This window comes from Trachinotus anak, unplaced genomic scaffold (genome assembly GCF_046630095.1).
Source record: "Trachinotus anak isolate AG129_WGS33_773 ecotype Australia unplaced genomic scaffold, CSIRO_AGI_Tana_v1 ptg000036l, whole genome shotgun sequence".
In the NCBI taxonomy this organism is placed as follows: Eukaryota; Metazoa; Chordata; class Actinopteri; order Carangiformes; family Carangidae; genus Trachinotus; species Trachinotus anak.
In genome coordinates this window covers 266,641-280,555 of record NW_027273887.1, presented here as the reverse complement: position 1 = coordinate 280,555, position 13,915 = coordinate 266,641, and the positions used below count along the sequence as shown (strand labels likewise).

Below are 13,915 nucleotides of genomic sequence, written 5' to 3'. Positions count from 1 at the left end.
ACAGAAACAGGTTTCCTTTTATGGCGCGGCCGCTCCTTATTTGGGCAATGACTGGCTTCCAGCAGAACTTCCGACTGAAAAACTACAAACACGTGGAGAAGAAGAAGAACGTAGTGCAGTGAAATATTTCCCTCTGAAATATGGTGAAGTAAAAGTACCTCAAAGTAATGTGACTGAGGTACTGTACTGAGGTGATGTACTCAGGGTACTCAGTTACTCTCCCACGCTGACAGTCGTCATGTTTGCAGTAGAAGTTGTTGCAGTGTCAGATTTTTGTCGACCCACAGGAGAAAGATAAAAACACAAAATGATGAAAGTGAAACACAATAAAAACACAATGAGACACCTGGAGACATTAATGTGAACAAAGAGCTGTGTGACCAACAAGGAGGCTGTTTGTGTTGAATGAAGAGCATTAATTTTATCAGCTGTTAATATTCTGTTTATCGCATGTCACCACACGGGGGCGCCTCAACACCAGTTCTCTGAGCTCACAGCTGGAACATGAAGGAACCTCTGGTCCACACAGGTCTCTGTAAAACACTTTCCTCTACTGGTCTGGAGACGTCCAATAATCACTGGAAGACTCTCAGACACAGAAACACTTCAGAAATCACTGCTACTCTCCAGGAGCCTAAAACCTTCTTTAAAGCCCTCTGGTCCCTCTCTGTAAGGACACAAGAAACTCCCAGGACCCAAAACATCCTTGCAGGATCCCAGTACCTCTCCAGGATCATTGTAACCTTGGTTCCTGGTAGGGCGCCACTCTAAGACCTCCCCCAGGACATCTGGATTTCTGTTAAAGACCCAGAGTCTTCTTCAAGGACTACATGGAACCTGTAAGAACCTCAGTGATTTCTCAGGGATTTCTGGAAACCTTTCAAGGACCTTGAAACCCTCTCAAGGTGTCCTGGACTCATGTAAAACCAGGGCTGTTGTAGGAAGTGTAAAACTGCAGAATACTAATGTTACTGTGGTGACAACAGCTGGTTCAACTTAAAGGCACTCTGTTCTGGATTTACACACACACACACACACACACACACACACACACACACACACTGACGTATCAGTAATAATGTTGAACATGTTTCTTACATTCTGACTTCATGACGTGGAAACACTAATTCTGGATCCACTGAGGCTGGTTAGGTAACATCACACACACACACACACACACACACACACACTCTCACACACACACATAGTGTTGTTGTGTTGCCTGGTTACATTACAGAAACAGGATCCAGCTGTTAGGAGGAGGTCACTGAGCTGAGAACAACTCGACTGTGTGCTTACTGTTGTTTCTACTTTTCACCTCTTCATCTTCTTCAGGACAAATGTTTCTGCCCCTGAGATGACAAGTCCTCAGAGAGACAGACAGAGAGACAGACAGACAAAAGAGTCCTCAGAGAGACAGACAAACGAATCCTTCGAGAAAAGACGAGTCCTCAGAGAGAAAAACAGACAAGTCCTCAGAGAGACAGACAAACAAGTCCTCAGAGAGACAGACAAGTACTCAGAGAGAAAAACAGACAAGTCCTCAGAGAGACAGACAGACAAGTCCTCAGAGAGACAGACAAACAAGTCCTCAGAGAGACAGACAGAGACAGACAAATGAGTCCTCAGAGAGACAGACGAGTCCTCAGAGAGAAAAACACACAAGTCCTCAGAGAGACAGACAGACAAGTCCTCAGCGAGACAGATAAGTCCTCAGAGAGACAGACGGATCCTCAGAGAGACAGACAGATGAGTCCTCAGAGAGACAGACAGACAAGTCCTTAGAGAGACAAACAAATCCTCAGAGAGACAGACAAACAAGTCCTCAGAGAGACAGACGAGCCCTCCGAGAGAAAAACAGACGAGTCTTCAGAGAGACAGACGGATCCTCAGAGAGACAGACGAGTCCTCCGAGAGACAAACAAACAAGTCCTCAGAGAGACAGACGGGTCCTTAGAGAGACAGACAGATGAGTCCTCAGAGAGACAAACGAATCCTCAGAGAGACAGACAAACAAGTCCTCAGAGAGACAGACAAACGAATCCTAAGAGAGACAGACGAGCCCTCCGAGAGAAAAACAAACAAGTCCTCAGAGAGACAGACGGATCCTCAGAGAGACAGACGAGTCCTCCGAGAGAAAAACAAACAAGTCCTCAGAGAGACAGACGGATCCTCAGAGAGACAGACGAGTCCTCCGAGAGAAAAACAAACAAGCCCTCAGAGAGACAGACAAACAAGTCCTCAGAGAGAACAGACGAGTCCTCAGAGAGACAGACGGGTCTACAGAGAGACAGACAAGTCCTCTCAGAGAAAGACAGACGAGTCCTCAGAGAGACAGATGGGTCTCCAGAGAGACAGACGAGTCCTCAGAGAGACAGACAAACAATTCCTCAGAGAGACAGACAAACAAATCCTCCAAGAACAGACGAGTCCTCCGAGAGAAAAACAAACAAGCCCTCAGAGAGACAGACAAACAAGTCCTCAGAGAGAACAGACGAGTCCTCAGAGAGACAGACGGGTCTACAGAGAGACAGACAAGTCCTCTCAGAGAAAGACAGACGAGTCCTCAGAGAGACAGATGGGTCTCCAGAGAGACAGACGAGTCCTCAGAGAGACAGACAAACAAATCCTCCAAGAACAGACGAGTCCTCAGAGAGACAGACAAACAAGTCCTCAGAGAGACAGACAAACAAATCCTCCGAGAACAGACGAGTCCTCAGAGAGACAGGCAAACAAGTCCTCAGAGAGACAGATGGGTCCTCAGAGAGACAGACAAACAAATCCTCCGAGAACAGACAAGTCCTCAGAAAGACAGATGGGTCTCCAGAGAAACAGACGAGTCCTCCCAGAGAAAGACAGACGACTCCTCAGAGAGACAGACAAACGAGTCCTCAGAGAGACAGACAAACAAATCCTCAGAGAACAAATGAGTGGAGACAGGTGGAGATGGGGGGGGGCAGGTGGAGACAGGTGTCTCTGAGGATTTATTTACAGACTCAGAACAAGAACCAGAGCCTGGATGAAGTGATGGTGATGGGGCTGGTGTATACTGTGTGTATGCAGGTGGATGTTAGTCAAGTGAGAACACCTCCAGGACAGGTGAAGGATGACAGACTCACACAACTCACTGACATTTTATTCAAATGTATTTGAGTCTTTTAGTATCCTCTCTGTCTTTTCAGTCTGCTGCTTCCTGTCCTCACATCTAGCATCCAGCTCTTTGAATTACCTGTCGACACCTGCCTCACCTTCTCCACCTGATGGCTTATTACTGAGTGTGAAAATAGTAGTAGTGACCCCTTTGAGGCTCCGCCCACCCAAAGACAGGTCTTTGCTCAACACCCAGTCGGGGATGTCACACTGCAGTCTTCTATGATCTGCTGCACATACGCTGCTCACACACCAAAGGGGGGGGGGGCAGCAGTCTGTACTATGTCTGTTCCTCAAGTGCTCCGCCCTCTAGCAGCTCTCGCTATTGGTTACCACTGAACGTGAGGCCATTAGGGACTGATGTTGTCACAGCTGGACCCCAGCCCCGACCTACAGTCTGGTTCTGTTGGAGGTTTCTTCCTGTTGAATTATTCCTTAGGTCTGGAGATAACATCTGTTCTGATTTGACCTTATACAAATAAACCTGAATTCAATTAAACTGGGTGGAGCCCCTCCCTCACCAGAAGGAGAGCAGGAGGGGGGGGGGGTCAGCTTCACCCTGGTGATGACAGCAGAGGGAGTCATCGTGGCAGCCTGGGTTCTGATAACTAATCTATAAAACAATAATAAATGATTGATCAGTTCATTAACCCTTTATAAACAGCTTGATCAAGAAAAACACAAGATCCAGAAATGAGACTGTCTCTGATTTATTTTGTTAAAAACACGACACGAGTAGAGACCAGAGTAAAACCAAAACATTTCTACTTGTTTATACGGAGCTCAAGTGTCAGAGGGGTCAGAGGTCAGAGCATTCACCACCAGAATTCATCTCAACAACTCAGAAAAGTCTCAGGTATCAGGTGGATCAACTCCGCATGTTTGTTTAATAAAGAACAAGCGACAGCAAAGAGACATGAGGCCCTCGTTAATTTATCCCTTATCAGGAGTTACTGAGCTGACATCTTTGACATGGACTAAACATCGCACTCACTGTGAACATCAGGTTTGTTCATTATCTTCACTTCAGCCAAAGGAAAAGATCCTGGTTGAAGCTGAAGAGTCTGATGATGGATCCACTGCAGCACAAAGGCTGTGTGGTGCATATTCAGATGTGTAGATTGTGGAGTTATCTGTGGTGAGGATCAAGGGTTAACCCTGGGCTCAAATAGGAAGTGAGGGAGCATCCATTTCAATATATGTGAAGATCATGTTTGATCATATCATGGATATAAAACCACAAAGACAAAGTAAGTGTGAGGACGTGTTGGAGATAAAGCATGTCCAAAAAAAGTGTCTTAAATCTGATCTGAATCTGATCTGATGGACATGGGGCCAAAATGTTTAAAGTCAGATGTTTGAATTTAGATCTTGAGCCACTTTTCCTGGAAAATTCTGGTTTTATACCAAAAACTAACCAGTTACCCTCTTAAATGAGATTCCACTAAAAGAAATATATGTTTCTAGAAGGCGTATGGTCCAACGATGATGGTGAGGCGGAGAAGAGAGCTGGAGCGGTAACTGAGAGCTGAGTTCTGTGTCACCATCTCCAGGTCCAAGACGTGCTCTCTGGGACCAATTAGAGGACGCGTCATCACCAGCATGGCACTCACATTACTGGATCGCTGTGACGACAACAACCAATCAACAATCAATCCGATATCTGAGACAGGACGACGGGTGAGATGAGATTAGAGGAGGTGAGCAGATAAGTGATGAGATAAATGATACTCTGAGATAAAAACATGAGAAAACAGTAAAAGAGATGAGATGAAACGATAAATTACAATGAACTGTGTGATCTGAGAGTAGAGATGACAGAGATGGGATGAGTCAATGAAAGGAGGAGACAGTGAGATGAGATGAACAGAATCAGATGAGGTCATATAAAATGTGGTCAGATCAGAGGGCAGCAGACATTAGTTATAGTCAGATGACATCAGAAAAACTGAAGCTCACCCTGAGGATAAACTGTCCGTCCTCATTGCCGGCTTTGATCCTGAAGGTGTTGTGCATATTGGGGAAGACACTGGTGGCCTGGATCTGAAAGATGTCAGCTGGCACAGAGCGCTCCGACGTGATGCTCATGTACTTATAGACGATGGAGGGAGGTAGTCCTCTGCATGCGGTCAGAGACTGACAGCTGCAGCGCCTGATGACACAGTCAGACACAACACATCAAAACACTGTTCCTGCAGGATCAGTTGTGCTGTTGTCAGGCTGTTGTAGGTTGTTGGTTCCCTGTTGGTTCCAGTGGTTCTTTGTGGTCGCTGGCTAGGTGTTATCATATTCCTGGAAGCTGCTGGGGCTTTCCAGTTGGTAGCTATTAGGGTTGCACATCTCTCTGTGATAAACGATTCGATATGCATCTAGATACACAGGTTACGATTTGATTCAAAAACGATATCCTTTTATTACAGACCGATTCGATACGAATCGATTCCATACAGTGTAAGAATGATACGATTCGATTCTATGGTTAATATTTGTTGTAGATATTTTATATAATAAAGAAGCCAAGTCTATGAAAGTGACAGTACAATAGTTTCTTTTTAAATATGTAAAAGACTGGCATTGGCAAAAAAAAAACCAGAACAACAAAATCACATGTCAATGTATTTATTTTTAGACATGGACCAAAAAAAAGTCTGGCTGAATCGTTGGATGGGAACTCCAGAGGTAAAAGTAGCACAGAATAGTAACAACAAACTTTGTTCGAGCTTCCCTTCCTTCTTATGAAACCCAAAAACGGTCCACACCTTGGATTTTTGTTTCCCCGATGCGTTGGAAATCTTTCTCGGTGCATTATCACCTTCGGTCAGGCTGACGCTTTCGTTCTCCACCTCCTCCATTTACCGTGTCGTCCCTTGTTTATCACTCATGCTAATACCAGCTAGGCAGCTACAGCGTTTCACAGGCAGCCTCAGCTCTCGCGTTGTTTTAGAGACCTGGCGCGTGTGTAATGCCACCAACCGATTCAAAGTCTTGCGATACCCGATCCATGACTCTAACCGATTCATCTAGGAATTCATTGATAATTCGTATCGATTGAGGAGGCTGCTACCGATGCAGCCGTATCTCTCACTTTCCGGTCGCATCGGTTTATCGTTCACAACCCTAGTAGCTATGGTGTTAAGAAAATGGTGATTGCTATGATGTTCATGGTCCTTTACATGCTGCACAGGACCTTCACATCCAGTTAGGCCCAGAAATATTTGGACAGTGACACAGTCTTCATGATTTGGGCTCAGCATGCCACCACATTGGATTTGAAATGAAACAATTACAACGGAATTGAAGTGCAGACTTTCAGGTTTAATTCAAGGGGTTGAACAAAAATATATGATTAAACATGTAGGAATTATAGCTATTTTTATACAAACGCTCCTCATTTCAGGGGCTCAAAAGTAATTGGACAAATAAACATAACCCTAAGTAAAATGTTACTTTTCAATATTTTGTTGAGAATCCTTTGCAGGCAATGACTGCCTGAAGTCTGGAACCCATGGACATCACCAAACGCTGGGTTTCCTCCTTTGTGATGCCTTGCCAGGCCTTTACTGCAGCTGTCTTCAGTTGTTGCTTGTTTGTGGGGCTTTCTACCTTAAGTTTTGTCTTGAGCAAGTGAAATGCATGCTCGATTGGGTTGAGATCTGGTGATTGACTCGGCCATTGCAGAATATTCCACTTCTTTGCTTTAAAAAACTCCTGGGTTGCTTTTGCAGTATGTTTTGGATCATTGTCCATCTGTACTGTGAAGCGCCGTCCAATCAACTTTGCTGCATTTGGCTGAATCTGAGCAGAAAGTATATCCCTATACACTTCAGAATTCATCTGGCTGCTTCCATCTTTTGTCACATCATCAATAAACACAAGTGACCCAGTGCCATTGGAAGCCATGCATGCCCATGCCATCACACTGCCTCCACCATGTTTTACAGAAGATGTGGTGCGCTTTGGATCATGAGCTGTTCCAATTCTTCTCCAAACTTTCTTCTTCCCATCATTCTGGTACAGGTTGATCTTAGTCTCATCTGTCCAAAGAATGCTGTTGTTCCAGAACTGGGCTGGCTTCTTCAGGTGTTTTTTGGTAAAGTCAATTCTGGCCTTTCTATTTTTGAGGCTGATTAATGGTTTGCACCTTGTGGTGAATCCTTTGTATTTACTCTCATGAAGTCTTCTCTTTATGGTAGACTCAGATACTGATACACCTACTTCCTGGAGAGTGTTCTTCACTTGAGTGGATGTTGCGAAGGGGTTTTTCTTCACCATGGAAAGGATTCTGCGATCATCCACCACTGTTGTCTTCCGTGGACGTCCAGGCCTTTTTGAGTTCCCAAGCTCACCAGTGCACTCTTTTTTTCTCAGAATGTACCAAACTGTTGATTTGGCCACTCCTAACATTTCTGCTATCTCTCTGATGGATTTCTTCTTTTTTTTCAGCCTCAGGATGGTCTGTTTCACCTCCATTGAGAGCTCCTTTGACCGCATGTTGTGTGTTCACAGCAACAGCTTCCAAATGCAAACGCCACACCTGGAATCAACTCCAGACCTTTTAACTGCTTAATTGATGACAGGTTAATGAGGGAAGAGCCTATGCAACCTTGTTTTTTTTTTTTTTGCAGCCTTCTGAGTCAATTGTCCAATTACTTTTGGTCCCTTGAAAAAGAGGCGGCTACGTATTAAAGAGCTATAATTCCTAAACCCTTGCTCCAATTTGGATGTGAGTACTCTCAAATTACAGCTGAGAGTCTGCACTTTAAGCCCACATTGATTATATAATTGTATCCTGAATATGTTTTTGTAAACAGCTAAAATGACAAAACTTGTGTCACTGTCCAAATATTTCTGGGCCTAACTGTACCTGGAGGAGCCAGGATGCTACGTGAGAATCTTATTCTTTGATTTCTCAAGTGGATTCAACACAATCCAGCCCCTCATACTGAGAGACAAGTTGGAAGGGATGGGTGTGGATCCCTCCCTAACGTCCTGGGTAATAGACTACCTGACAGAACAACCTCAGTTTGTCAGGTTGGGGAACTGTGTCGCTGCGTTGGTGCGGTGCAGCACAAGGGCCCCACAAGGGACTGTTTTAGCACCATTCCTGTTCACAGTCTGCACAGCGGACCTTAAATATAGCTCAAAATCCTGCCACATGCAAAAATACTCTGATGATACGGCTATTGTGGCATGCATCAGGAGTGGACAGGAACAGGAATAAAGGTACCTTGTGGAGACTTTTAGGAGCCGGTGCAGCTTAACGCCACTAAAACTAAGGATATGGTGGTGGATTTCAGAAGATCTAGGCCACCCCATCTGCCTGTCTCCATACAAGGGTAGGACATTGAGGTGGTGCACTCCTACAAATACCTGTGGGTCCTACTGGATGACAAGCTGGACTGGACCCTGTACACCAATGCTCTCTACAAGAAGGGGCCGCCTCTTCTTCCTGCAGAGGCTGAAGTTCTTTGATGTGTGTTATGGGATGCTGCACATATTTTATCACACTGTAGTGGCCAGTGTCCTGTTCTATGCTGCTGTGTGTTGGGGGTGCAGCCTGACGGACAAAAACACCAAGCAGCTGGACAAGCTGGTGAAAAAAGCCAGCTTGGTGCTTGGCAGGAGGGTTAGGGTTAGGGTTAGGACTCACTTAAAACTGTGGTGGAGAGGGGCACTTTGAAAAAACTTAAATCTATTATGGACAACAGTAGACACCCTCTCCACAGCCTCCTGGCTGGGCAGAGGAGCAGCAGTGGCAGACAGCTACTTTCACTGTGCTGCAGATCTGAGCAATTCAGGAGGTCCTTTGTCCACACTGCAATTGTTTGTTTCTATCTATCATGTTTTTACTTTATTTTTATTTTTATCTCTATTTTAATCATTATTAAAATAGAGATCTGGATATTTGAATTTCCCCTTGGGAATAACTAAAGTATCTGTTTATCTATCTATCTATGGTGACTGCTGAGGTGTAAGTTGCTATGTGGTTGCTATGGTGCTCCCAGCTGTCACTAGGCTGATAACAGTAGCTGTTGGTAAGTGGTTGCTATCCAGCTTCTACAGTTTTCCTGTCAGTTACTATAGCGTTACTAAGTGGTTGCTAAGGTGTTATGACAATTGCTAGGTCTGCAACAGGTGGTTGTTATGCTGTTCCCGGTTGTTGCTAGGTTGGTAACAGGCGTTTGCTTGGGCTTTTCAGTTTGTTGCTGTAACACTGTGGTTGCTAGGTGGTTATTATAGAGTGGTGCAGTGTTTTTTGTAAATATGATACAGCTGATTTCACAGCTGTGGTTGTGACATGGTCTCAAACAGCTGCTGAAACTCATGGGTAATGTAGTACCTAGAGTTATTCAACAGATCAAACAGAGAAGTCAACCTGACAATGAGAACAGAAGCCTACAGTCTGCATCAGTGATCAGGAGACTTTCTGGGACACTGAAGGTCGAAACTAAAAGGAAACGTTAGTGTCAACTGTAACACATTGAGAGAAAACACTTCCTAAACCTAGCTCGTCCTCAATGTCTCCACTCTACTGAAATTTAACAACTGCACTTTACTCAAAAGGTTGATGACCTGAAACCATCAAATCATCATTTCCAGGTGCGTGAAGGAGCCCAGGTTAGTCTCACCCTTCTCCAGTCTGGACGTAGGGCTCCTGGCAGGGATTTCTGGGATAGCAGCGGTAACCTCCAAAGTAGTTCCAACACATTTGGTCCTCACGGCAGTTTGCTCCAGTTTCGCACTCATTAATGTCTGTGAGCAGAAGCAGAACACCCACATCAGAAGCAGAAAACACTGCTCAGTCTGTTCAGTCCCAGTTGATCGGAGAGAGGAGATTCAGATTCAGATCAGTCCAGTTCTTCTGCTGGAGGATGACCCTGATCAAAAGATCACACTGACCTGTTATATCATAAAATTAATGTTATTGTTTCTTAAAATTGATTTGTGTTTCTGACAAGTTCTTAAATTTTTTATTTTAAATTCTTGAGCTGTTGTCAGGAGCTGACTCTTTCAGACCTGAAACTGTCCTTGAACACATCACCAGTGTCTGCATTTAGTCTGCGTCTGAACCTGATGCAGGAAATGTCACAAGAGATCAACATAAGGGCGGCCTGATGGCTGAGTGGTTAGGGCGCGTACCACATGAGTAAAAGCTCTTAGCAGGCGAGCGCCAGTTCGACTCCCAACTGGTCTGACTCTTTCCTGCGTGTCATTCCCCCTCTCTGTCTGCTCCTTTCCTGTCACTCTCTACTGTCCTGTCAATAAAGGCAAAAAAATGCCCAAAAAAATATCTTAAAAAAACAAGAGATCAACATCAATGAATAATGAATGATGAATGATCAGTTTATGAAGCTGTGATAACTGGTCTCAACGGGGACTCCTGAGGACTCATTAGTGGAGGCTGCTGAACAAACAACATAGTGAAACAGCTGGAACAATGGGACCAGTGAACCAGTTACTACGTGTTATAATCTACAGCATCAATAGAGAGACTTAAAGTGGAAGTGTTACAGTGAAGTGTGTTTCTGTATATGATGTGTTCAGACCTGAACAGGGTCTTTGTGTCTGGACTGCAGTGACTGCAGGCGTGTACCTTGGCACATGCGTGTTCCCTGCAGCTGGTATCCTTCAGGACAGATACAGCTGTATGAGCTGGGCTGGTTCACACACTGCCACTGACACATGTAGGCGGACATCAGGCACTCGTCCACATCTGAGCAACAGTACCAGGAAACAGCAGCACCAGATGAAGGTTAAAGGTCATCTTCATCAGTTACTGACCTTGTTATACTGACATGAATGTTTACAAGCTCAACTCATATCATAGATGTGTGTGTTCAGACCGTGGCAGCTGAGCTGGTCTGGACTCAGCTCGTAGCCCTGATCACATTGACACATGAAAGATCCTGGCAGGTTGTAGCACAGATGTTGACAGGGGCTGTTGGGAACACACTCGTTCACATCTGGAACACACATCAACACACGGTTACCACAACATCATTCTGCCTTAAACTTCAGTCCACCTTAATCATCAGTCTGCTATAAATATCAGTCCACCTTAACTGTCAGTCCACCTTAATCATCTGTCCACTTTAAAAATCAGCCTGCCTTAAACATTGTTTGCTCTGTAGCTTGTATCATTATACAAGTGATTTGTAGATTGAAATATTTTTGGTGGAACAATTTAACCCTATTTTCAAAACATAAGACCATCAGAACATCTGGAACATCAGAACATCTGGAACACCAGAACATTTTGAATATCAGAACATCAGGAACATCTGGAACATCAAAACATTTGGAACATCAGAAACGTCAGAACAACTGGAACTTCAGAACATCAAAACATTTGGAACATCAGAAACATCAGGAACATCAGGACATCTGCAACATTTGGAGCATCAGGAACATCAAAACATTTGGAACATCAGAACATCTGAAACATCAGGAACATCAGGACATCTGCAACATTTGGAGCATCAGGAACATCAAAACATTTGGAACATCAGAACATCTGAAACATCAGGAACATCAGGACATCTGAAACATTTGGAACACCAGAACATTTGGAATATCAGAACATCTGGAACATCAAAACATTTGGAACATCAGAAACATCAGAACACCTGGAACATTTGGAACATCAGAACATCAAGGCATCTAGAACATCAGAACATGTGGAACATATGGAACATCAGAACATCTGAAACATTTGGAGCATCTGGAATATCAGAACATCTGGAACATCAGGAACATCAGAACATCTGGAACATCAGAACATCTGAAACATTTGGAGTATCTGGAATATCAGAACATTTGGAACATCCGAAACATCAAAAACATCAGAACATCTGGAACATTAGAGCATTTGGAGCATCTGAACATCTGGAACACTAAACTCACCTCGGCAGAAGTTGAACTCATCTACGGTGAATCCGATTGGACACTGGACAGAGGTCAGCCTGGCCTGGTTGCTGGTGCGGTGATTCGGTGCAGCAGGTAGGGGTATGAAGTGTGTGGGGGGGGGGCGTGTGGTGGGGGGGGCAGGCTCTTCCTCTCCATTGCTGATGATAATCTGAGCGTTCTGTGGCAGACAGAAGTATCCTCCATAGTGGTTGATGCAACCCATCCCTCCTTTACAGGCGTCTGGCAGCGTCTCACACTCGTTGATGTCTGGGAAACGTAGTCCAACAACAGTCACTGAATGCAGCAGCGTGTCTCAGACTTTATTACACTGATGTTTCCTGTCGTAACGACACACATAGAACTGACAAAATAAAATGTTTTTCACATGGTGTTGATCCAACCAAAGATCATAATAAGGAACTGTAGCATTAATCACTTAATCACTGATCAGTTTCTCTCTCTGTCTTCTTCAGATTTCTGTTGTTTATCAAAAAATTTATTTATCTGAAAAAACTATTTTCATGTTTTTTGCTCTAAACTTTTTGTTTCTTTTATTATTTGTTATTGATCTAAAATCATTGATCAGTGTGATTAAATCTCCTTCACCTTTACATTCTTGGTCTTCGATGTTGAACTCGTAGCCCTCCGTACACTGTCAGAGAACATCAGCCTGGTTATTGATCGATCAGATATTGATCAGGTGAATTATTAGTCAAACAGATGAAATGGACACACACAACATAATGAAGAGGAGTTTTCTGACACTATCAGAAAATCAACTATCAGGATTGATCCATATTCCCTCTGTCTCCGCTCTGAAGGCAGTAACAGATTATTTTATTGATTTGATACTGACAGAGAGAGTAAGGTGGGGGGTGGGGGGTCTTACTGAGTAGGTGACAGGTTCATCCACCTGCTGAGCAGAAACCATCCAGATAAAAACACTCAGGTGGAGGAAAATCTGCAGCATCTCCATCCTGAAGACACAAAGACGATACAGGGACAAACACAGCAGAGGATAATCAATAATTTGATTGAATTGTTTGTCTATAAAACATCACGTTTTTTTGAAAACGACTGAAACGATTCAGTGTCACTGGTCAATTAATTGACTCTCAGTTCATCCTCACAGACTCTTTCAAACTACAAGTCCCTGTCATCTCCTCCAGTCCAGTTCTAGTCCAGTGTTTGACCTTCAGGCTAACGAACTCTTTGACTCTTTATTCGTGTGAAGTTTGATGTGGTTCCTGTAGATTCACCTGAGACAGACCACATCCACCGTTTGAACAGGGCTGTAGAGTTAAACCGGACTAACTAGTCCACCACAGACCCTGGTCCTCCTCCACGGCTGGATCATCACACAGATATCACTCAGGTTCCTGCTTCAGGAGAACACCGTGTGACGTCAAAATGAAGCGGTCTTACCTGGACTCTGATCGGTCTCTGATCTGTAGGTGCGTTTGATCCGGAGGACCAGGAGGCAGTCAAGCGGGCAGTGTTTCTGTTCCGGCCGTTTAGGAGGCTCTGTGCTCCGGCAGCCCGCCTGAAGCTCCGCCGCTGCCGAGACAGCAGCGGTGCGGAGCGGTGCCGCCCCCTGCCGCTCACTGCCGCACACCGCAGCCCGAGCGCAGGACCCGGACCGAACCTGCAGGATCAGATCAAATCAAGAAACTGATACAATTTTTCCACCAAAATTAGCGAGTCTGCTAATAAAAGCCGATTGACCCGTTTTCCACTGACAGTCGAGTTTGTGTTTCTGTTCGGAATGAGCACAGACAGTGAGGGGTCATGTCCTGGTGACCTGGTGCAGGCAGAACAACCTAGAGCTAAACGCTCTGAAGACAGTGGAAATGATAGT

General features: G+C 44.6%; 1 protein-coding gene across 1 annotated transcript; it reads right to left on the bottom strand.

Annotated features, from left to right (window-relative positions):
• Positions 1-3,844: 3,844 nt before the first annotated feature.
• LOC139614730 (EGF-containing fibulin-like extracellular matrix protein 1) lies at positions 3,845-13,861 on the bottom strand. The gene is made up of 9 exons (XM_071472250.1): positions 13,483-13,861; positions 12,947-13,034; positions 12,664-12,709; positions 12,055-12,324; positions 10,995-11,114; positions 10,745-10,864; positions 9,780-9,903; positions 5,110-5,302; positions 3,845-4,775 (listed from the first exon to the last, which is right to left on the bottom strand). The coding sequence occupies exons 2-9, from the start codon at positions 13,031-13,033 to the stop codon at positions 4,614-4,616; spliced, it is 1,122 nt and encodes a 373-aa protein (XP_071328351.1). The 5' UTR covers position 13,034; positions 13,483-13,861; the 3' UTR covers positions 3,845-4,613.
• Positions 13,862-13,915: the final 54 nt, after the last annotated feature.